The 22124-nt window shown below is 38.6% G+C and overlaps 7 protein-coding genes and 3 long non-coding RNA genes across 11 annotated transcripts; 7 read left to right on the top strand and 3 right to left on the bottom strand.

Moving 5' to 3' along the window:
- The first annotated feature begins 746 nt into the window (after positions 1 to 746).
- LOC124208726 lies at positions 747 to 1696 on the top strand. Its single transcript, XR_006880554.1, has 4 exons — positions 747 to 916; positions 1004 to 1139; positions 1200 to 1294; positions 1356 to 1696. It is a non-coding gene; the product is annotated as an uncharacterized LOC124208726 (long non-coding RNA).
- Positions 1697 to 2272: 576 nt separating this feature from the next.
- Positions 2273 to 3957, top strand: LOC124209004 (dynein axonemal intermediate chain 2-like). Its single transcript, XM_046606874.1, has 5 exons — positions 2273 to 2425; positions 2552 to 2717; positions 2946 to 3081; positions 3211 to 3691; positions 3749 to 3957. The coding sequence occupies exons 1-4, from the start codon at positions 2273 to 2275 to the stop codon at positions 3512 to 3514; spliced, it is 759 nt and encodes a 252-aa protein (XP_046462830.1). The 3' UTR covers positions 3515 to 3691; positions 3749 to 3957.
- Positions 3543 to 4370, top strand: LOC124209003 (dynein intermediate chain 3, ciliary-like). Its single transcript, XM_046606873.1, has 4 exons — positions 3543 to 3691; positions 3749 to 3949; positions 4020 to 4155; positions 4218 to 4370. Exons 1-4 carry the CDS (start codon positions 3543 to 3545, stop codon positions 4368 to 4370), a joined length of 639 nt encoding a protein of 212 aa, XP_046462829.1.
- Positions 4371 to 5007: 637 nt separating this feature from the next.
- On the bottom strand, positions 5008 to 6090 carry LOC124208719 (platelet-activating factor acetylhydrolase-like). 2 transcript variants are annotated; one of them, XM_046606606.1, is made up of 5 exons: positions 5943 to 6090; positions 5762 to 5865; positions 5579 to 5693; positions 5344 to 5506; positions 5008 to 5279 (listed from the first exon to the last, which is right to left on the bottom strand). In XM_046606606.1, the coding sequence occupies exons 1-5, from the start codon at positions 6073 to 6075 to the stop codon at positions 5186 to 5188; spliced, it is 609 nt and encodes a 202-aa protein (XP_046462562.1). In that variant the 5' UTR covers positions 6076 to 6090; the 3' UTR covers positions 5008 to 5185. The 2 variants fall into 2 exon arrangements, with proteins under 2 accessions (XP_046462562.1, XP_046462563.1); XM_046606607.1 differs by having other exon boundaries at positions 5964 to 6090.
- A 1450-nt stretch (positions 6091 to 7540) lies between these two features.
- LOC124209002 (platelet-derived growth factor receptor alpha-like) lies at positions 7541 to 8824 on the top strand. The gene is made up of 4 exons (XM_046606872.1): positions 7541 to 7564; positions 7622 to 7741; positions 7804 to 7933; positions 8007 to 8824. The coding sequence occupies exons 1-4, from the start codon at positions 7541 to 7543 to the stop codon at positions 8207 to 8209; spliced, it is 477 nt and encodes a 158-aa protein (XP_046462828.1). The 3' UTR covers positions 8210 to 8824.
- A 232-nt stretch (positions 8825 to 9056) lies between these two features.
- On the bottom strand, positions 9057 to 10406 carry LOC124208734. Its single transcript, XR_006880567.1, has 4 exons — positions 9773 to 10406; positions 9442 to 9663; positions 9273 to 9380; positions 9057 to 9198 (listed from the first exon to the last, which is right to left on the bottom strand). It is a non-coding gene; the product is annotated as an uncharacterized LOC124208734 (long non-coding RNA).
- Positions 10407 to 10436: 30 nt separating this feature from the next.
- On the top strand, positions 10437 to 11577 carry LOC124208718 (complement C1q-like protein 3). The gene is made up of 3 exons (XM_046606605.1): positions 10437 to 10598; positions 10727 to 10925; positions 11015 to 11577. Exons 1-3 carry the CDS (start codon positions 10482 to 10484, stop codon positions 11467 to 11469), a joined length of 771 nt encoding a protein of 256 aa, XP_046462561.1. The 5' UTR covers positions 10437 to 10481; the 3' UTR covers positions 11470 to 11577.
- Positions 11578 to 12701: 1124 nt separating this feature from the next.
- On the bottom strand, positions 12702 to 13479 carry LOC124208737. Its single transcript, XR_006880570.1, has 3 exons — positions 13458 to 13479; positions 13131 to 13397; positions 12702 to 13064 (listed from the first exon to the last, which is right to left on the bottom strand). It is a non-coding gene; the product is annotated as an uncharacterized LOC124208737 (long non-coding RNA).
- A 462-nt stretch (positions 13480 to 13941) lies between these two features.
- LOC124209001 (protein fem-1 homolog C-like) lies at positions 13942 to 15624 on the top strand. Its single transcript, XM_046606871.1, has one exon. It carries the CDS (start codon positions 13942 to 13944, stop codon positions 15622 to 15624), a length of 1683 nt encoding a protein of 560 aa, XP_046462827.1.
- Positions 15625 to 18917: 3293 nt separating this feature from the next.
- On the top strand, positions 18918 to 21922 carry LOC124208700 (cullin-2-like). Its single transcript, XM_046606574.1, has 6 exons — positions 18918 to 19393; positions 19458 to 19579; positions 19643 to 19883; positions 19943 to 20189; positions 20250 to 21389; positions 21461 to 21922. The coding sequence occupies exons 1-6, from the start codon at positions 19077 to 19079 to the stop codon at positions 21653 to 21655; spliced, it is 2262 nt and encodes a 753-aa protein (XP_046462530.1). The 5' UTR covers positions 18918 to 19076; the 3' UTR covers positions 21656 to 21922.
- Positions 21923 to 22124: the final 202 nt, after the last annotated feature.

Below are 22124 nucleotides of genomic sequence, written 5' to 3'. Positions count from 1 at the left end.
TGTATGTATGGGTATGTGACTTTAAAATGTGGTGAGGTGGGACAACAATTTCTGTTAATGTGTTTGTACATTGTGTCTTAAATTATCCAACAGGAATATTTGACATGTTAGAAATTAGTTTTCAATATAGTTCTAAGATGAGTTCAAAATGAAGTTTGTGCTTTAAAAAATCCTTAAGTAGATCGATTGAATCAACAAGTAAAAAAGACGAGATTCAAAACAAATTCAGAAAACGTCGCAATGTTTTACGGGTACTTGGAAAGGGGATCCGGATACAAGTAATTATTTTCACTAGTAAATATGGTATCAAGCTCTTTCAAAATTTTGTTTTATTGAAATTAAGGACACAAGTATTTTTGTTCTTAAGTAATTATGGACTGTTGTATTTAAAATTTTTAATAATTCGGGCTTTAAGTAATTCATGCAACGTGTATTTAGTCAAATACTCGCTAGTAATTATGGTCACCAGTTATTAAAATTATGTTCACAAATAATAGGTTCTATTAGTACAATTGTTCGTAAGTCACTAGCAATGACTTAAGTAATTATATTCTTAAGTAATTGTTCTCTTAAGAAATTATTTTCTTAAGTAATTATTCTCACAAGTAACTATTTTCTTAAGTAATTATTATCTTATGTATTTACACGGTGTAAACACTTTTATTATTTTGTATTTAGAGAATTAAAGTGAAACGTCATTTATTGATTGCGTTATTGCGTAGGTTCAGGTTGCGTACAAACTTTTACGCGTTTGCAGGTTTAAGAACGCGCCTGGAAATTACATCAACAGTTTCGAGTTGTCTGCTTGTAACTTGTCAGTTTGTTTTTTTCCAAAAGTCAGACAAGAGTTAATTGCTGGTTAATTGAGTCTCAAAAGTGAAAATAGGCGTTGTTTGTGAAAAATATTTTGTCTTGGGTAACATATTCTCTTTCTTTATAAGTAGACGTAAGATAACATTTATGTTGATAACAAAATGTTTGTTTATTCTGTCTATTTGTTAAGAATCAAATTGTTGGTAGACCCAAATTGTTACACCAGTTAAAGGAAACAGGAGTTTCATCAGAAGAGATTCAGCATCATCAGTACTACAACCAGGTGGTTTTGGATGTCAAACAAATTTTAAAATGCTTCCCTCCAGGTAGCTATAATATTTCTTTTATGTATATTTTCTATTCTTAAAATGTTGTTATCCGCCTAGGTATTAATGAAAATATTCAAGCAGACCTCCAAGTAAAAGTCACAGAGCTGATAATAAGAGTTCTGATAGCAAATGAAGGTCTCCATTACTATCAGGTTATAGCAAAATTAAATTACGAAGATGATCCTCATATAATTATTATGCTTCCATGCACAGGGTTTTCACGATATTGCCATCACACTGTTGCTTGAATTAGGAGAAGAGAAAAGTTACAGTGTGTTATGCAGACTTTCCCAATCACATTTCCAACTGTTTATGGGACCAGATATGGAGCCTATCTACAATGGAAATTCTTAACTTAGTGTATGCACTAGTCAAAAATGAAAATCGTGATTTGTACAATTATTTGATGAGGTATTTGAAACACCTCTCCCCCCCCCCCACCCCTAAAAAAAAGAGAGAAAGCTAGATTCTCTATATTTCAAGAGAGCATTCCTATATTTCAAATTTTATGAATGTGAAGAATGTAATTAAATAAACTGGTTTTGTATTCATTATTCCATGTGTTCTACACGTTGATCAGCCACATAGCTTTCTTGGCTGTCTATACAGTGCCACCCTATTGGACCGATTTCACAATCTGCACACACCAAATATTTATAGTTCCCAACCGTTTTAGAAATCCAACATTTTCAAATTGGAACATATCAGGTATCAGCCAAGATTTTGTGACAAAGCCAAAGTCTAGACCGATTGATCGATTCAACTCTGATGTCACGGTTGTCACCTTAGGCGAAAATCTATTTCGTTTCTTCAATCGATATTAAATTCAGAAAAAGAACTAAGTTGGTCAATAAAAGTGTAGTAGACATTGAGTATAGACAACAAGGGCGTTGTGCTGATTAATTCGTCATTCCCTCAAACTTTTCTTGCATGTGGCAGACGAAAATGGCACTTTTCGCGAATCGCTCAAGAAAGTGTATTTCCTTTTTGTATTTTTCGAATAACGCGAAATTGCGCTGTGCGACTAACAAGGACATGTACTTGTTTGTCCGCAGGAATTGTTCATATTGCAAAGGTGGAGCCAGTTACATTGTCAGTCCCGAACTACCGATCGACGAAGATCGATCAATATGACGGTTCCTCCAAAGATGGATCTTACCTGTGTTGTACGTCGACATGTTAAAGTACTGAGCAGGAGAAAATATAACTTCTCCGACGCTGTTTTCAACCCGCCACAATTTGTCGACATTTTCCCGGATCCGCAATTGACATCTTTGTTTAAGGTTTAAGGAGTAAAGAAATCGGAGTCCAATGCCAAGCTTGTGATGTTTCAGCACTTAATGTAAGTCAGTATTGAATTTAAATTTGTCAATAGCATTAGCTAATACAAAACGTATTGGAAAATTTAGATCAATACGGATTGCGCTACGACCGAGGCCCACGGAGTTTTCCACAAGGAAGGTGGATGGCCTCGCGATGTCAACCCGCAAGAAGCCGATCAAACGGCTCGCTACCGCAAAAAGATCGAGAAGGATGAAGCTTATTTATTCCCGTACTGTTCTACAACTTGGACATGTTGAATTGATATAAATGTGAATAATGTTTATACTAATAAGTGCAAACAGATTTTGTTTACCCCCTTGTAGCAAATGGAACATTACATCAAGCAAAATAATGTATTTAACATCTATGAGGATTATTTCACTGATTCTCCCGATATGTAGGATCATCAATTAATTTAATACTTTTGTTTTTATATTTCTGGATTGCTGAATTTTTATATTTCCAACAGGCAAACGCCAGATCCAAATCCTCTGCGAACCCTTCATCTGCTAAAGGATCCGTCACCGATAAAACGCGCAGTCACTGGTCTTAGTTGGAGTCCCGATGTGGGAACCAAATTGGCCGCTGCTTATTCAGATCCTTTTTGGAAAAATCTGTTTGACCACAAAGAAAATGATTCTTGCATCTGAAATATTGGTATTGACATTTGCCGATATGAGAATGATATGTCTCTTTATTCAGCAGTATAACTTTGCAAGTAATAATTCCTTTCATGAATAGAAAGAGCTGTGCAACCAGAAATAATTTTACGCAGCATGAGTCAACTACGTTCCGTCTCGTTCAATCCGCGTGACCAACACATTTTAGCTGGTGGATCGATTTATGGCGCTGTGGGAATTTGGGACGTTCGTAAGAGTCAAGGTCCAGTTGAATGCGTCCCCATTGGTGTCGGTCATTCGGAAAGTGCCACTTCGCTTATTTGGAGCAATTCAAAGGCTGGAGTCCTGAGAATTCTTCTCAGCCTCTGGCGACGGCCAAGTAAAAACACGATAACAAATCATTTTGATTATTTCATCTTGATTATATGATTAACAATAATAGGTTCTTTGGTGGGACATGCGAAAATTAAATGCGCCAATAGACGCACTTTTACTGGAACCTAGTTCAATCCCTCGATCGGAAAGCGCTTTATCTGCTACTTGTCTCGAGTACGATCCTTCTATGCCAAACCGTGCCAAACAAATTCCTAGTTGGCACACGTCAAGGTGCTCATTTCTCAATTCATTTCACCGAAAAATAAAAAATGAATTGCCAATTTGCAGGTATTGTGATGAATTGCAACAGAAGAGCCCGAACAACAGCGGAGAGGATAAATGGATAATGTGCCAATACGAGGCACACTTGGGCCCAGTTCACGGTCTACATCGACACCTACATCTGCCCAAAATCTTTTTGACCGTTTTGGATTGGACCACGAATGTTAGGACCGAGGACATTCGCGATTCGCCCATTTTAACTTTAAAGTGTGTTCGCTTATGTCTATTGACAAGCAGATTCAAATAATAACTTGTTTCATACTCTGCTGCGTTGTAGGAATCAAAATGTCCAGTTACTGGACGGAGCGTGGAGTCACACACGGTCGTCCATCATATTCACTGCTGCAACAGACGGTGCTCTTTACCTGTGGGATATTCTCGCCCAGCGGATCACTCCTACGTTATGCTCCCAGGTCATAATAGAAAAAATTTGATTAAAATGTTGACAATCATAAATTTTAAATGTATTAACCAGGTCAGCGAATCTCCGCTTTTAAGTTTGAGCACCCAGGAACACGGAAAAATCATGGCAGTTGGCAGCAAAGACGGACGGTTGTCCGTCATTCAAATAAGCGACAATTTGTCGACAGTAACCAAAAACGATAAAGTAGCGCTCACCTCGGTATGATAAGTTATAGCTGGAAGAAAATTTAAGTCTATATTAAGTCCTATAATCCAATCCACTGTTACACACAGTTACTGGAACGAGAAATCCGAAGAGAAAAGAATTTGGAACAGCGGACTAAAGACAGCAAGAGTAAACAAGGACCCAAAACTTCCATTTTCCACCTTGCGATTGCAACAGTGACCCAAGCGGCCAAGTTGCTACGCAAGGCTCATTGGGCGTTCAGAAACCTCCGTCTCCCATCCATCACCTCGCTATCTAAAAAAATGTTTGATAGCTTGAAGGAGACACTCCAGGCACTTAATATTAATCAAGAGAATACAAGCGGCAAAGAAGTTAACGAAAGATCGGTTATTGAACCTTCGGCTGATATGTTGCCAGCCACTGATAAAACCGGAAGCCAAATCAACGTATCTGTCTCTCACGCTGCTCCAGTGGCGCCATTCGTTGATCAGACTCTGCAATCTTCCGAAGAGGCTTTCTTTGAAATTGAAACCATTGATCAGGTATAATATTTGAGTTATTTCGTTATGATATCAGAAAATGTCATGTACAACTTTATTTGTTTTTAAATATGATCACAGGAAATACTTTCCCGTGGAATAGAAGAAAAACAATGAGTAGACGAATAACTAGTATGTATGAATCACCAATGATTTTATTAATCCGATCCGCAATCAATATTTCCATTATTCAAATGTTCGTTTTTTTGGGAGAAGGGGGTATAATTAAGAGAGGTGTTGAGAAAGAGTGTTACAAGCAAGTAAATAAAAGTTGTAGGGGAATTAGAAGTAAAAAGCGGTAAAAAGTCATTGCATTCACAAGTCATTTCCAGGGATCCAGCTTTCGACTAAACCTCCTTTACTATTTTGTTCCGTTTCGAGACTATAAGTCATGCAAGCGGAGCCATCCCTATAAAATTTAAGATTTAGTGGAGAATGTCATTATTTAAAACAAATTTGTTTAAAGTAAGTACCTGTGTTCAATAGCTGCCACTATAAACCCATGGGATGATATGTCTGAGCAGAAAGTTGAGTAGGCAGTACGGCACGCAGTAAGACCATGAGAAAATACAATTACAGGAAATCTTTGTTCATTGCATAGCTCAGCATCTAACGCTATAGGAATGTATGAATTTCCTGGCTCACATACATCACAATTAGTTGACTTTAACCTTCTGTTAAAAACAGGTACTTCATTTCTCTACACACCAAAGGCCCAGGATATCAGCTTCTTGCCAAAGAAAGGAATCATTCCTAGTACTATGGTGTAATCTTCTACGTATTTTGGGTGGAGGAGCCAGCTTGCCCAACGGGAAGAATGTTCCTTTGGAGGAAAGAGGTAAATAGATTAACCACAAAAGTTCAGCAGCAATTTGAGAAAAGGTCGCTTACATATACATCTTTTATTTGACTAGGATAGTATACTCGAAGAAAGCAACCATCTTCCTTGCTGGGTCCACCAGTCATTAAGTTGGTGCAGCCAACAACATACTTCCCTTTATAATCAATAACAACAAAGTAAGTTGATTACATTTACAAAACACAATTCACCAGCAATTAACTCTTCTCTGACTTTTGGAAAAAACAAACTGACAAGCAGACAACGCGAAACTGTTGATGAAATTTCCAGGTGCGTTCTTAAACCTGCAAATGCAACAAAGTTTGTACGCAATTAATAAATGTGGTTTTTCCTTTTTGTGCAGCATCACTATAATTCTCTAAATACAAAATAATAAATATCATAATTAATTATTCATTCTAGTACGGAATATAAACAATTAAATATGACTAACTTTTTAATTAAAATGCTTAAGAACATAATTACTTGGGACTTGAATTACTTATGGCTTTAATTACTTGTGAATTTATTTACTTGCAAAAGGGAATTACTTGTGTTGGTTAGCTAAATTACTTGTTGCCAGTATTACTTACTACCATAATTACTTAGCTGACAGAAAATAATTACTCATGAATTTTATTATTTAATTCCGTAATTACTTAAGAGAAAAATTACTTACACCCATAATTATTGATCTTATTTACTTAATACCCCAAGTGCTTGTGAAAATAATTACTTGATGCCCGGACTCCTTGGAAAGAAGGTGTTAAGAAGTTGTAAGAGATGATTAAAAATTCTCGCATTAAAAATTTTATTTTTCCGGTTGGCTCATTTAAAATTAACAATCGATTACAATTGACAATAATTATTAAGATGTCACAATTTCTGAACATGAAACGACATTTTAAATCTCACATTAAAGGCCTCCTCGTAGTAGGCAGGAAGCGTAGGTTGTGGTGTAATATGCAAGTGCCTTAATATTGCAGTAATTCGGGGAAGAGTAATGCTTCGGTGTAGTAGGTCGGAGAAGCGGAAGCAGTGGTTTCATAGTCGAGTGCCGTGTAATTAACAGAGCTTCAGTGTAGTAGCCTGGAGCAGCGTAGATCATGGTGTAGTAGTTAGGATCAACGTAGTAAGATGGAGCAGCCGCTGCGCAGTAAGTAGGTGATGGGTAGTACTTGACCGGATCAGTTGCGAGTATGTAGCTAGGGGAAGGGTAGTATTTTGGGGCATCGGTGTAGTAGCTGGTAGCAGAGAATACTTGGAAGCCTTGGTGTAGTAAGCTTGGGCAGCATACGTAGTTGTGTAGTACTCCGGTGGTTTGTTTGTGTAGTGCTTGGGATCCTCTGTGTACTAGTGTGCCTCGGTGATGTAATAAACTGGAGCCTCGGTGTAGTAACTGGAGAGGAGTAACGTTAGGTAGCCTCGAGGTAGTAAGTTGGAGCAGCGTAGGTTGTAGAGTAGTCGAATAGTCGTCCAATGCCTTGGTGTAGTAACTGCCTAACTGGTTGTCACCCATGTTGTCTTGTGATTAGGCGACGGCGCTGCGATTTCGCATCCAGCATCCTCAGGAGATGTCGGTACACCAGTGGCCGACTCAGTCATCAACGATACAACACTCCACAGCAGCACGACACCACAGCCAACTATTAAAAAATATAACGGGAACATAAATATCGAATTGTAACTAGCATATTACTATTTAAAAAAAGTTGAACCGACACAAAACTCCGTTTAAAAAAAACGAATAATTTACCTATAATTAAGGCACAGATTTAAATCAAATCAAAACAAGCGACTTAATCTCCTGGTCATTGCAAATCGCTAGAGGGATGGAATTCCTAGCAAGCAAAAAGGTGACGACATTTACTAATACTATATCAACAATTAAAAAAAGAAATTTGCCCGTAAAGGTTCTACACGGTGATTTGGCCGCCCGCAATGTTCTTTTGGCCGATCACGGAGTTGTCAAAGTGACCGATTTCGGCATGGCAAGGCAAATGAAGGATTACGAATACGAGAAAAAGGGAGAGGTAATCAAGTTCATAATAGTTATGTTGTAGCAATGAAAAGTAATGGCCTGATTTAATGATAGGTATTGTTGCCAGTCAAATGGATGGCCATTGAATCCCTGACTGATAAAATCTTTTCAAACCAATCGGATGTCTGGTCCTACGGGATTGTTCTGTGGGAGATTTTTTCCCTCGGTCAAGACCCCTATCCAGGTGGGAAATGAATTAAGTCAATTAACGGAACGGAACATCATGTTTGACTGATGTAATTCATTTTAACTTTCAGGGATGGGTAATGGCTGGGCACTTAAGAGAGAAATTCTAAATGGTTATCGAATGACACCACCAGAATATTCACCCAATTTTTTCGGGAAAATAATGGAAAACTGTTGGAATTCGGAACGGAAAGAGAGGCCAACCTTCTCCAAATTGGCCGAGATGATGGAAAATTACATCAAGTCAAATAACAGCTTGGATTATTTGAACTGAACGGGAAAAGAAACTGAAATAGTCAAATATTAGAGGTATTCCACTCCCGTCTGAAATTTTTAAGAATTGTTACGTTATTGAACGACGAACAAAGTCGTAGCAAATCTATTTCCAGCAACGAGATTGAAATATTTGGAATACTCGGTTCGTCCTTATACTTTTGACTCGTTACTAAAGTTAAATCCAAGTAAACCTTTGAAATCCACCCTCCCACACCCTCCGAATTTCCCTTATCGCTTATGCTTTAACTTTAATCACAAAAACTGTCGAAAAATTGGAATAAAATATTAGCCTGATACATGGAAGTATACTATGCTTGCAATTTTAAATCGTGTGCTGACGAAGCGATCGTTTCTCGGTCAAGAATTGCTCGAAGGATTTCCTCGTTCTACACGGAATCGTTCCCACAAAAAAACGAAGGGGATGGATCGCCACCAAAATAGTCAATACGCCTGCCATTTGACTCCCACCTATCGCCGAAGATTCAAACAGGCAGGTATCAAAATACAAGATTAAAACAGAGTATTTTTTAAACCTGGACATTGAATAGTGATCAGAAATCTAACTTTATATTATAATCAAAGAGGCTTGAGATTTCACTCTATAGACCACACACCCAACCCCCATATTTACACTTTAATAAGTTGAATCCTATCTCAGTAACCAGACGACTTCAAACTATCACATGTCTCATTCCATCGCAATACTTGAAATATTTGAACTTTTTTCCTACCTGTTGTGCTCCAACGTGTTGGCATCTGTTGTCAGAAGAGGGGGGGGAATTGGTTAGGGATTTCATGCGTCCCAGTCACCAAGATCTGGTGAACTGAACTGGTGAGACCTGTTAACAAAAAGTAGAAAGCAAGGCTCCATTACAATAGTTATCATTATTAAATTTTTAGTTAGGGTACAAAAATATCAATATGAAACTTATCAAATACTTTCCGTTTCATTGATCGCAGAGATAAGTTTGCCAATATTTTATGACACTGAAATTGAAAGATCACAAACGTACAATAAGTAAACCTTACAACAGATAAAACTTGAATGTACTTTATTTTACCGGTTGGACAGTTGAGAAGACGTACGAGCATGTACTCTTCCCTGCTTTGCTCTTCAACTGGCTTCTAATAATCTAGTCAATTTCAACAGGAAAGCAGGTGATTACCGTCTACCGACAAAAGAGAGTCAACACGAAATAAATCAAAGTAATTGAAACACTAAAATTATACTCATGGAAAATGACAGGAATATAAAGTCCGACACAATTCAATCAGCAGAACTCGACCACACTCCATCTCCATGGCGACTGACAAACATTTGTTAAGAAAAGGAGGACTGGTAAGCAAATGGTCGGCCATCATGGATTTTTTTGCGCCCATTCCCTTCTTTGTTCTTTTAGAAAAATTTCGTATTAACAAAATTGCCAAGCGATTGGCGATTAGGTCTTTCGGCTTGCAAACACGAGAAAAAAAGATGAGAAAAATGTCTTACATATTAAAAATTACTGATAAATATTAATTAATCGTGGATCGTCTAAGATTTTCGTGGATAAACTTTTACCGTTTTTTCGGTGCAATGTAATCGACTGTCGTGTTGCTTCCATTGGATACGGCGACAATTGGGTGACAGGGCCATCTTGTGGTTAAAATTGTCGCTGGCGAAATGCGAGTTGTTCAAATGAGGGTAAAAAACAGTCATCTAAGAAATAAAATGTAGAAAATCGCATACAACGCAAATCTCAAATTAGATCAATGAAATCGTACCAGTCACGAACATATGAGACTAATCCTTGACGTACAATTTAGCGTCTCCTAGTATAATCCATGTAAAGCTGCAATAACATAATCAAGGTTTCATTTGAACGAATATTCTAGCTGGACAAACACAGGCTCACACTCATGTGCAAACTAACCGTGCAACTATTTTCGAACTCGTGTACAACCCAGCTGTTGCAGCGCTTCATGGTCGAATGCGCAGTCCGACCAGAAACTAAACAAGGCCTATTTGATCACGCGTTCCAATATGGGAACACACAATTTCCCAGTTCAAATACGTCACCCCCAATAAAGTGCGTGAAGAATACGTTATAGCGGTGGAACGGTGATTAATCATCAACGAGTTGTGTTTTTTCAAGTGCGAAGCACCTGCCAAAAGAACTCAACGGCATCTCGCAACCAACCGTTAACTTGCTTATAGTTATAAAAAGCCCTATTTAAATGGGTGGGTAGTTCGATACGACTATCACTCGTTTGACATCGGCACGATCAGAATGATTCGCATGTCCATTCGCCTAAGTTTCGTCTTAGTTTTGATCAGTTGGTCAACTTACCAAGTGGCCGCTGAACAAAATTTAGAGGAGCAACTGGAACAACTCAGGAACAACTACGTGAGTAATAGAAGAAAAAATTAATTTGATCAAAAATACAACTACATAAATTGAAAAAATTAATATCTACGTAAAGAATTATTTTTCTTCGCAATCTCACTCATTCCTGGCTTGATATAAATTTTCAGATAATTAAACAACAAGATTTGGAAAAACTAGTTCATCAATTGAAAGCTCAAAGTCTCAGACAAGTTGGATCCACCCTACCGAGATCCTGTTGGGATCTCAAGACTATGGGCCAAAGTGTCAACGGGATTTATTTAGTCCAAGGGGCGAAATCAATTGAAACTGTTTTCTGCGATTTTAAAAAACACCCCAGCGACGCAGGTTTTAAAAATTACTTTCTTATCGTCCAAAATCGTCAACAAATATAATTATAACAATTCAATAGATAATTTTTTTTTTTTTAATTTCAGATTACCAAAACTGGATTGGCTTTGTTGATGTCAAAACTTTCCCCGTCTACTTCTACGCCCAAAGAACTTCCACCTACGCCAATGTCGAAACAATCGTTCCTTTCGAGCAGATGAGGCTCAACGTGGGAAATGCCATGAATCCTACGACGGGGATATTCACGGCTCCTAGAACGGGGAAATATTTTTTCGCTTATTTGGGGCTTTCCGAAGGTTCTCCTGTTCGAATCGATTTTCTGTTCAGGAACGGGAGATCGTCCGACTGGGGCAAAATCGGACAGGCCTACGGTGCAAACAACTACGTGACTTTTGCGCTCGAATCCACTCTTGAGTTGAGCAAAGGCGACCAAATATGTTTGTATTTAAAACTAGGAAAAATCCACGAATGGATCGGTCCAGGTTTTGGTCCCTATTCCAGTTTCGTTGGCATGTTAATGGAAGAAGATATTTTTGCTTAGTGGGGGGATACACACCTAACAGCATTGGCCACCAATTCCTGCTTTTAATTCATAATTATTTTTAGCGGCAAGTATATTCATTGCGAATACACATTGTTGGAAACGGAACTGGTTCTTTGATAAATAATAAATGCGTTCATGTTTCAATAGTAATAGAATAATAAAAATGAAAAATATTTTACGTCACTTTAAAACTAAACTCAGCTTTTTGCCAAGGTGTCATTACTGAAAACCCCTCACTACATTTAGCAATCATAGCAAGTCCTGTTAACACTGCGCCATGTGTCCACGGACACAACAGTCGACGTCGACCCACTGGATTGAAATCATCATGTGCCCAAATTTCCTTAATTCCTTTACAACGAATCATTATACAGCTGTTGGCCCTCAACTGTCAAGAAATATTGAAAATTCTAAAAATGAAATAAAATCACACTTACTCGCTTCTTGTCTCCGTTTAAAATCTTGACGATTGGCTCGAACGGCGGACCGTCCATCCGCACTGGGAAAGTTCGGAAGATGACTTGCCACCGGCCCTCATTTCACTGGATCACAGATAAGGCAGGAGGGGAATCTTCCCTTGGCTTCCATTGGACTGTCATCCAACTATAAAATTATTAAAACAAAAACAAATTTAGTTCTTACTTGCCAATTATTAAAAATATTTCACAACGCTGAAACTGACATCTCAATCAATGAAAAAGGAACACCTTCTACTTTTAGAAAATTCAACTGAAATATAACTAATGCCATCATTCGATAGGCCACTAATGACTAATGAAGTCATTAATCACAATTCACAGTAAACAAAACTCGACCACAATCCATCTTCATTGCTACTGAAGGAACCGTTAGAAGTTGATCAACATCATGGCCCTGATCAACATAATCCCTTTTATTGTTCTGAAGTTTTTCTGCATTTGAGGAAACGTACAGCCGGCACATGCAGCGAGATACGACATTTTGGGAAAATTTACAGCAGTTTCAGGCCACATGATCCGACGGAATTGACTGGTATAATTTGTTACCTGAAAATTCACTACGAAAACATATACATTTATTGGCCTATTACATTTACTGACCATTTTTAAGACGAAAAATGTCAGGTACTGTAAAAGAGTACGTACCTGAATACCTCGCACTTTGCAGTTGCAACTTGCAAGCAGAGTGCAGACGAAGTTAAGTTAACTGCCATAACAAGCGGTGTTGCCCTATTATCAAAGACTGTAGAGTTTATTTAGACAATTAGACTAGTTCTGGTTTACATGAACGTGTGAATAAACACACAAATTTGTTTCCACTTTCTTAAATTGAACACAAAAATGTAAAAACCATCTTGAAACTGTTTTCCTTTCAACAATTTTAAAAGTTTAAACGCCAAAGTATTACAGAATGATATTGCGAACTAACATTGAGATTGCATTTTTTACGCCACATTATAGCTATATTCGTACATCAAACTTGAGGTCCGCTCCAGGTACTCCTTTTCAATCAGTGTCGCAATGCACGTTTTTATCAAGCTAATAGAAGGAGCGAATCGGGTTTAGATCTGGCTCAACACCTCCTGAATTAAGTCGATGTGGCGAAGAATCTTCCTAGATTTAATTAATTAAAATTTAAAAAAAATGTAAAAACGCTGGCAAGTAGTTCTGAAGACTTACAAGGTTGTTTAATAATTAGGGTTCATAATTAGGGCGATGGGTGGCGACTGCAGCACAGGCCTCATCTAGAGCACTGCTAAATAGCTGATCATTACTGAAAACAGTATCGGTGATCTCTTTGCACTCGGAGTGGAACCTAAGCATGCCCGCCTCTACAAACTGGGCAGACATGTTGTCTCCTGACAGGTTAGCCACTGTTCGCAATCCTTCTTGTTTGATGTGTTCCTTGAAGTGCGAGACTAGAACAGTCAAACTTCCCGGAATCGACTAAACAAATTTTCGAAAAAATTAAAATGTATGCTACAAGGCATTAAGATTAGCTCTCACCTTCAATAGCTATCGCTTATCGAGCAATTTCGAAATGCATTTGATTTGATTTGATACGGTAGGTGCTAGTGGCCATGGCGTTTCGAAATACAAAATTCCAGTTTTCACAATGTCGTAATAGTTGCACAGTTCACCCCCAAGCGGCCATATTACACACTATAACGATCGGCGCGAATTGACTAGAGACTAGACGAATGTTGAATCGAAATGATAATCAAATAAAATGGTATAACTTTGCCTTGAATAAAACAACTGATTAACATTCGAATAATTCAAACGCAATCATTACAAAAAAAATCAAGTTAATTGGTTGACACAATTTCGAGATACAGTTGGAATTGTAGGAGAATGTCGACTTGCAAACAAAGATTTGCCCTTCTTTTCACATAAAAGGGATCGCCACTGCATATGATGCCATCGTACACCACCTGTATGCTTCTACGCCTTCTAGATAAAATTACTGAGATTCAAATCTGCAAGAAAAATGGAATCTCGTGCGAATGATGATATGGTGCCGAGAATGATGACTTATGCGGACTGCGAGGCATTTTTTGGATCGGTAACCAGAGGCTCCAGGGAGGATTTGATTCGAACTCTCAACATCCACGGAAAGGCAGTGACTACCGAATTGTCAAAATCGTACAACGAACACGGGCAGACCCCTCTACTGGTGGCCATCCAGCAAGGAAATTTGGACATGGTCAAATTCTTGGTCGACAAACTGGACGTTCCCATCGGGAAAATTGGACGATTCGTGTGCAGTGGCGTCGAACACCTGGACGTTCCAGCGCTGTACGCGGCTATCGTTTGCGGAGAATTAGACATTTCCACCTATCTTCTTTCCATTGAAGTGCGAGCCGGTCAGCAAACCACCCAAATGATCATCGAGTCCATCGTCTCCAGTCCCAACGGCCGACAGGAGAAGATCAACATTCTGGAACTGATGGGCGCAGTCAATTTTTACTTTTACGAAACGCATCCAGCCCCGCAAAACGGCCTCATGTACTGGAGGGCAGCCCTGCATCTTCGCCAATCGACGGTCCATGGTGAAGCGGACGTAATGCCAAACGAGTTTGCAGTCACGTTAGAACAACTGGAGCAGCTGTCTAGACTCGAGCTCTTCACCCAAGCAGTTTTGGTCAGCCAGCGAGTCCTGGACAAGGTCCATCCTGGTCCTCATATCTTCAATCTCGCCTTCTTGTGCCATTGGGCATCTATTTGTTCCTTCCGCCAAGGCCAGAGCGGCCGCGCCATACACATGTTGATGTACGTCCTACAGCAATCACAAGCACTTGAACACTGGAAGGGATTCAAGACGAGTCAAATCATCAACTGGGCCCTCGACATTATTGAGACGAGCATCATCAATCTACAAGAAAGGCCGGGACAAGAGGAGTTTTCGTTTGCCAGTTTCATGGCAATGTTCAATTTCACTAGTCACTACATGTCCTATCTGCAAGGGAATCGCCAACTACGCAATATTGACCGGAGCACTCTGCTCGGTCTGGCAAGTGTCTTAGTGCAATTGATTTTTTGGTCCAGTGAGCTGATGCCGCAATGGAGTGATGAGGATCGCACAAAGTTCAAGCGAAGTTTTCATGAATTCTTACTGAAAGATCAGAGATGGGGAAACGCCAATCACAATTTTTTACAAACACTTTGCCATCTGAAGAGTATTGATCATACGTTCGCTGCAATTCACCAACAAATGGACAGCGAGAGCGACGAATGTCTGTCACGCGGCGATAAAGAAATCGGAGATGACATGTCTGAGGACGAAACTGACGTAGTGAAGTTTGAACTAATCAGAGATTATCGTGAAGAAGACAATGAGGTTAGTGAACCGGACGAACAATGGACGCTGTCCATCATCCAGATGATCCTTAGACTCGGAGCCGATCCTAACGCAGCTGACCTCAACGGAGCGACTCCCCTCCACTTACTGGCCATGAATCGTGGCAATCTCGCTCAGTCTAATCTGCTGATAGAATACGGCGCCGAAATATACCAATCGGACGTGAGCGGCTCGACACCCTTGATGCTGTTTCAGGAATGGCAAAACCAACTTGCCAGTCAGGGCAATCCTGATCCAAACCTCCAATTCCTCATCGGCTGCGCTTTACCACCGCCTCTGAGCTGCTTGGCTACTCGAGACCTACAGCACTAAAGTGGCATTCCATTCGACGATGATGCAGACGACGGTTCCGCCCACTCTACAAGCCATTCTTCATCAACATTAATCAGAACATTCCATATGGAAATTAAAATTTCAGTGTTTAGTTTTACTTTTGATTGATTTGACACTGTTCTGTCAGTTGCTTTCAATAAATTTCATTTAAAAAAAATACATTGTTTCGCTTATTCATTAGTTTGATTGTTTACCAAGTACCTCACCTAAACGGTGAAAGTCAGAAAAATTTGAGAAATTTACAGCTAATATAGATACCCATTGCCGATTTGGAGTTCTATTTATTTAAATGTCTTTTGATTAGATGCGCACTGCTGGAAGTGACAGAAAAATGAACCGGCTGCAGCGGGAGATTTGTTCACTTGATTGCTGTTTGTTCGACGAATTAGTCTAAAACAGTAGGCCTATACCATCCTATTTTTCGAGCGCTATAACAAATCAGTTTTTTGTTTTGAACTGGCTTCCATCCATCGATATAAAATAAAACATTTTGGCGGAGGCATTCGTTTATCAAAACAATGTGCTACTCAGTATAAATGTTCTGGGTTTGATGTTTTTTGACATCGGTTTGACGGATTGTGGAAAAACACTTAATGATCTTGGAGCCGGCCTATTCCTTCCAACGGCGATCTTCCGGCCCTGTCTGGTGGACTAGCTACGACTGAAGGTAGGCTATGACGGTGAAGATGTATAACGTCGGCTGGGTCTTTCTAAATGGCGGAAGCGGAAAAATGGAGGAATTTAAAACTGGCGGAAATTTTTTTTGGGTTTCGCATTTTTCGGTAGCCCCGGTAGGTTATTTCGCTGGATCGTGTTTCCAGTTTCCACGTCATCCGGCGGAAGAAAAAAAAAACTGTTCGAGCAAAGGGAATTAACACCCGAAATGCGAAATCGACATAACATCAACACTTTGCTTTACTTTAAATAAATTTAAACACAAAAGCGCAAAATAATTTTTTAAAGACCGGTAATTTTAAAATTTAAATTTTTTTAAAACAAGATAGCAAAATTAAGTGAAAATCAAACCAAATCATGTTACCGTTCATGCTATATAATTGCCAATTTGCCATCAGCCATAATGCAATCTGCTGCTGATATCTGCTAGTCCGCATAATTGCAACATTTGTTTCACGCACATTATAACAGTCATCGGCAATTTATTTTTAAATCAATGTTTCAAATTTATTTGAGAATTCAATTCCGTTACGATTTAATTCTTAGTGCCTTAAAAAATATTCTCATTGTCAATTTAAGTAATAGTTTTTCAATTAAAACGTAGAAAAATGAATATCATAATTGATAACGGTGGTTTGATGGTCAGCAACACAGGCTGCCATACCAGGGGACTAAGGTTCGAATCTCGGACCAGGCACACATCGAATTTGTTAGCCATAAGCTACCGTAACCTAGTAACACAAGTGATTGATTCTATTGTTGAGCGCAATAGAGGGCATGCCTAACGGTGAGGCCATGGGACGATACCTGCTAGTACTGCTAGCACTCCGATGTTCCATGGCTGAAGCATATTATTTCAATATTATATATTAGTAGTACGCTAAAGATTTAGTTGGTTGATCAGCAAAGCTCCTTGGGTCGATCTTTGGGCTCGTCTAGGTTTCTAAGACCGCGTCCATCGGGCCAACGGATCTAATCGTTAGGACTTCACGTTCTTCGTGGTTGAAGTTTTTTTTTTTTTTAATATAATGTTACAAATAATTATAAAACAATTAACAATCATTGATCATCAATGATACAACCGTAAAACGTAGTTCAACTCGGTTGAACTACTCAGCAAAGCGCTTCAACGCGCAAATCGCTTTTTATTTAGACTAATTCCGTCGACTATAGGCAATCACGGTTGTGCATTGGGTAAGAATAGAAACGCTTCGACAAATAAAACCTAACCAACGTTGAAATCTATGCAGTCGTCAGTTAAAATTTGTGTTTTACAAAATGGGTGATAATAAATCGCTATACTCGGAATCTTTGCGGGTAAGCCTTAATCTACGCTATGGCGACGCAAACGAGCAAAACCTTATACGCAGAGTAAAACCTTCAGTTTGCCGCAAGAAATTATTCATCGCCTGAATAAAATGGACTACGGAGTAATAATAAAAGAATAAAATTTACTGAAATTATAACCAAGTCTGAATTGCATATTGCCAACTGGAAAAGTCTCGTTTGGGACCTACGCGATTACTACCTTACGGGTAATGCCAGCAGTTGGCTTCAACCCCTTTCAGCTTTATTAATCGCCCCAGTAATGAAAAACACCAAACTAAAATTTTTTCTACGTCCCTTTTGCTGACTTTAAACCCAGAAAAGGGCAGCGACGACCTTTTTTAAATCGATGTCACTCTGCCCTCTCTTACATCACTAAAGAAGGGGTGGAGAGATTTAAAAAACCAGTAAAAAGAACCCATAACATTCCAAGGACGAATCTAAATGAAAATCAATTAAGTATTAGCAGGTGCTGCACTGCATTCACGCAACTTTTTTTTTGCATCAAGGAAACCTTTCTGAATTTTATTGGATATTTCTGCGGTTGGATATCAACCTATAAAACAACCGCAATCGGCACTTCGCTGTGGCCACAACACACAGAAAAGTAAAATTCACAATTTTGCTTTTGTTTTCTTATATTTGTCTTTGATATTTTTTTTATTGAATGGTGAATGTAAACAATTCAATTTAAGGTAGATAGATCAACTTAGCAACTAAAAGTAATATTGAGTGCATCCGTTATCAGTATCTCATTTTATGAGACTTGCCAAATTTGTTCCGCGTTAAAATTATTTCATTTTTACGATACAATGTTGTGATAAAAGTTGATCACATATGCGATATGTAAAAAAAGTCAAAATAAATAAAGTCAATTTAATGATAAAATTTGTAACATATTGATTAATTTAATGAATAACATAATATTTCTGGGTTTTGTTACTTGATTCGTACAACATAAATATCATAATTCACACATCGCGCCTAAATTATCTTGAATTCCAAACGACACAAGAATCCAGCGTTTCACGATTCATTATAATTCGTCACAAAATAAGCGAGAAAGGGTGTCTATAAAACCAATTTATTACGGCACAAATACATAAACCAATCTTTTTTACATTTTCATTACGGGATCAAGAAATCACGAACAAAATAACAAAGTAAAAAGTAAAAATGTAGCACAAAAAGTCAATTTTTAAAATTAAGGTGTGTGAAGACTCCAATCAGTAGGGATAAAGATTCACAGAAAAGTCTCCTCCAAGTCGATCGCAGCGCCGCAGCGGGAGCCACGAGCATGATCCTCACTGGCTGTATAGGAGATAGTCGTCTTTATAATCTTAGTCTGTGCCTACTAAAAGTAAATAAGGTCTTTTCATTGATATTTGACAATATCAATATTATCTGTAGTTTAGGACTTACTGCACAAAATGTCTCTTCAACAAAAACGTGTAGACTTTGGCGAAACTTGGGATGTTTTAAAAAAAACAGTTGAAGGTCTTATTACTCTGGGAACTGTTCCTCGTACTGCATGGAATAGTGGAATCAGTGATGTGGTTTCCCTGTGCAAGGCCAAACCAACTTTTGCTTCGAGATTATACCAAGAAATTAAAATGTTTTTAGAAGCTCATGTTAATTCTCTTCTCATCCAAGTGAACGGCACCAGTGAAGAACACCTTCTGACTGTGTATTACAAACTTTGGAAGCAATATAGACGAGGAATGTACAATTTGGACTATCTGTTCACGTAAGTTATTAATTTCTGTTCTCAAATGAAACAAGTACTAAATACATTTTTTATTCAAATACAGACACTTGAACACAGAACACATAAAAAAACAACCAAGAGTAACTGATGAAGACCTCCTAAGGCTTCATTCAGAGGGGGGTGATTTTAAATTACCTAAACTAATGAAAGAAATTGGTGCATTAGGTATAAATCACTATCTGTAATATTTTGGTGTATTGAATCGTTATATCAAAACTTGCTTACTAGGTTTGGATTTGTGGAAGAAGTGTATGATTGAGCCATTGAAATCCAACTTGCTGAGATTACTTTTGGGAGGCATACATTGTGACCGAACTGGACAATCTTTGTACAATGAAAAGTCATCAACAATTAAGGGTGTGATTCAGTCATTGGTTACAGTTACAGAGAACAAGGAACACAACAAGATGGTACTTTATGAAACCGTTTTTGAAAGGCCATTTCTGGAAGCCACTGGAGAATATTACGGGTAAAAAAAAATTGATTAAAGGTAAAAAGTTGCATATTATAGTTGTTTGTCAAATTTAGGCAAGAAGCTAGTCGCTTGTTACAGGAATGCAAAATTTCCTTGTACATGGAAAAAGCTTTGCAACGTCGGGACGAAGAAGATTTACGCAGTCAGAAATTCTTGCAACCAAGTTCCTACAGTAAAGTTCGAAGTGAATTCGAAAAAAAGATGATAGCAGATAACTTGGCGGCTATCCACAACGAGTGCCCGAAGATGCAGGAACAACAACAATATAAAAATCTTGGAAATGCGTACGAGCTATTGAAGGTGAGAGCTAATCTTAATGCCTTGTAGCATAAATTTTAATGTTTTCGAAAATTTGTTTAGTCGATTCCGGGAGGTTTGACTGTTCTAGTCTCGCACTTCCAGGAACACATCACACAAGAAGGATTGCGAACAGTGGCTAACCTGTCAGGAGACAACAAATTTCACCAGTTCGTAGAGGGCATGCATAGATTCCACTCCAAGTACAAAGAGATCACCAACACTGTTTTCAGTAATGATCAGCTATTTAGCAGCGCTCTAGATAATGCCTGTACTGCAGTCGTCAAACATAACCTCATCATTACTGGACAACATTCCAAGTCTCATCCAGAAAAACTAGCCAGATACTCTGACACACTCTTGAAAAAGTCAACAAAAGGCTTTTGTGACACCGAAGTTGACGATAAGTTAACACAGTGCATTACTGTATTCAAGTACATCGACGACAAGGACGTGTTTCAAAAATTTTACTCACTGCTGTTGGGAACTCGACTAATTCAACAACAGAGTCAAAGTATGGACGCTGAACAGGAAATGATCAGCCGATTGAAACTGGCATGCGGATTTGAGTTTACCAACAAACTTCATCAGATGTTAACGGACATGTCCGTTTCATCAGACCTGAACAACAAGTTTAATCTGCTGAACAAAGATCGGATTGAATTAGGTCTCAATTTCTCAATCAACGTCTTGAAAACCGGTGCGTGGCCTAGACAAGTCTGCCCTACCGATTTCGCCGTACCCCAAGAGTTGGAAAAATCGGTCCAGGAATTTGAAAATTTCTATCGTCTACAGTTTGACGGCCGGAAGCTTACATGGCTTTATCACTTGAGTTGCGGAGAGCTGAAACTGAAATTGAAAGAAAAGTATTACTTCATCACCATGGGGACCTTCGAAATGGCAATGTTTCTTGAGTTTCAAAAGACCGATTCCTTGACTTGTGGAGAACTCATGGAAGCCACGAAGCTTAACCCGGATCATTTCCAAAAGACCGTTCAGTCATTGGTTAACGCTAAACTTTTGGCAGTAACTGGTGACACTGTCAAAGTTTTCCAAGCTTCTACTGTCATTTCCCTCAATTTGGATTATAGCAACAAACGAACCAAGTTTCGTATCAGCAACACTGCCAAGAAGGAGCAGACTGTCCAAGAAACCGAGACGACGCATTCTTCCGTAAACTTAGACAGGAATCTATACCTTCAGGTAAGAAACTTATGAATATTTTAGCGTAATGCATTAGAGATCTGACTTTTCTTTTTATTGTGTTTCCCCAGGCTACAATTGTTCGAATCATGAAAGATAGGAAGATTCTTCTCCACAAAGACTTAATTCGGGAGGTGTCGAGTCTGGCCAAAACCCGTTTCGATCCTGACATTATCTTGATAAAAAAAAACATCGAGACACTAATTGAAAAGGAGTACCTGAAGCGGACCGAAAATTCAACGGCTGAATATAGCTATGTGGCGTAAAAAACGCAATCGCAATGTTAGTTCGCAATGTCATGCTGTAATACTTTGGCGTTAAACCTTTGAAATTGTTGAAAAGAAAACAGCGTCGAGATGGTAAGGACTTAGGAATGTTGGGCCTTTTGGGTATTTCTCGTATTGTACATGGATTTCTGATTCCATTTGACATTTGTCCTTCGTTTTTTTCCTGCTGTGTTCACTTACATATTTTCCTTGCACATTTCGAACGTCGTTTAAAGTGCAGTATTAGAAATACATGGCATACCAAATTAAGATGTTGGCAAAGTGTTCTCAACGGTTTAAATAATTTTAGTTTATCACGGGGGGCGAGTGGGGAGGGCTTAATTTTAATTGAAATTTTTTAAAACGGGAAATTTGCATCGCTTAGTATTAATTTTGATGTCGGTCCATTCTCGAGACGGTAGACTTTTTTTTTATTTTGCCGAGGTCACTTGAAAAATGAACTTTTCGA

The sequence above is a fragment of the Daphnia pulex genome, chromosome 12 (genome assembly GCF_021134715.1).
Source record: "Daphnia pulex isolate KAP4 chromosome 12, ASM2113471v1".
Classification (NCBI taxonomy): Eukaryota; Metazoa; Arthropoda; class Branchiopoda; order Diplostraca; family Daphniidae; genus Daphnia; species Daphnia pulex.
This window is presented reverse-complemented; position numbering and strand designations above follow the sequence as displayed.

What these genes read in the sequence shown, in the direction of transcription:
- LOC124209004 (XM_046606874.1), top strand. Translation starts at nt 2,273, where the DNA reads ATGACGGTTCCTCCAAAGATGGATCTTACCTGTGTTGTACGTCGACAT. An exon ending in AATTGACATCTTTGTTTAAG is followed by an intron (nt 2,426 to 2,551) that starts GTTTAAGGAGTA and finishes TGGAAAATTTAG; the next exon opens with ATCAATACGGATTGCGCTAC. An exon ending in GATCCTTTTTGGAAAAATCT is followed by an intron (nt 3,082 to 3,210) that starts GTTTGACCACAA and finishes ATGAATAGAAAG; the next exon opens with AGCTGTGCAACCAGAAATAA.
- LOC124209003 (XM_046606873.1), top strand. Translation starts at nt 3,543, where the DNA reads ATGCGAAAATTAAATGCGCCAATAGACGCACTTTTACTGGAACCTAGT. An exon ending in CCTAGTTGGCACACGTCAAG is followed by an intron (nt 3,692 to 3,748) that starts GTGCTCATTTCT and finishes GCCAATTTGCAG; the next exon opens with GTATTGTGATGAATTGCAAC. An exon ending in TCGCCCATTTTAACTTTAAA is followed by an intron (nt 3,950 to 4,019) that starts GTGTGTTCGCTT and finishes GCTGCGTTGTAG; the next exon opens with GAATCAAAATGTCCAGTTAC.
- LOC124208719 (XM_046606606.1), bottom strand. Translation starts at nt 6,075, where the DNA reads ATGCTGCACAAAAAGGAAAAACCACATTTATTAATTGCGTACAAACTT. An exon ending in TCAGTTTGTTTTTTCCAAAA is followed by an intron (nt 5,866 to 5,942) that starts GTCAGAGAAGAG and finishes TTGATTATAAAG; the next exon opens with GGAAGTATGTTGTTGGCTGC. An exon ending in GTCAAATAAAAGATGTATAT is followed by an intron (nt 5,694 to 5,761) that starts GTAAGCGACCTT and finishes TTTCCTCCAAAG; the next exon opens with GAACATTCTTCCCGTTGGGC.
- LOC124209002 (XM_046606872.1), top strand. Translation starts at nt 7,541, where the DNA reads ATGGAATTCCTAGCAAGCAAAAAG. An exon ending in AATACGAGAAAAAGGGAGAG is followed by an intron (nt 7,742 to 7,803) that starts GTAATCAAGTTC and finishes ATTTAATGATAG; the next exon opens with GTATTGTTGCCAGTCAAATG. An exon ending in CGGTCAAGACCCCTATCCAG is followed by an intron (nt 7,934 to 8,006) that starts GTGGGAAATGAA and finishes TTTAACTTTCAG; the next exon opens with GGATGGGTAATGGCTGGGCA.
- LOC124208718 (XM_046606605.1), top strand. Translation starts at nt 10,482, where the DNA reads ATGATTCGCATGTCCATTCGCCTAAGTTTCGTCTTAGTTTTGATCAGT. An exon ending in AACAACTCAGGAACAACTAC is followed by an intron (nt 10,599 to 10,726) that starts GTGAGTAATAGA and finishes ATAAATTTTCAG; the next exon opens with ATAATTAAACAACAAGATTT. An exon ending in AAAACACCCCAGCGACGCAG is followed by an intron (nt 10,926 to 11,014) that starts GTTTTAAAAATT and finishes TTTTAATTTCAG; the next exon opens with ATTACCAAAACTGGATTGGC.
- LOC124209001 (XM_046606871.1), top strand. Translation starts at nt 13,942, where the DNA reads ATGGAATCTCGTGCGAATGATGATATGGTGCCGAGAATGATGACTTAT.
- LOC124208700 (XM_046606574.1), top strand. Translation starts at nt 19,077, where the DNA reads ATGTCTCTTCAACAAAAACGTGTAGACTTTGGCGAAACTTGGGATGTT. An exon ending in AATTTGGACTATCTGTTCAC is followed by an intron (nt 19,394 to 19,457) that starts GTAAGTTATTAA and finishes ATTCAAATACAG; the next exon opens with ACACTTGAACACAGAACACA. An exon ending in GAAAGAAATTGGTGCATTAG is followed by an intron (nt 19,580 to 19,642) that starts GTATAAATCACT and finishes CTTGCTTACTAG; the next exon opens with GTTTGGATTTGTGGAAGAAG.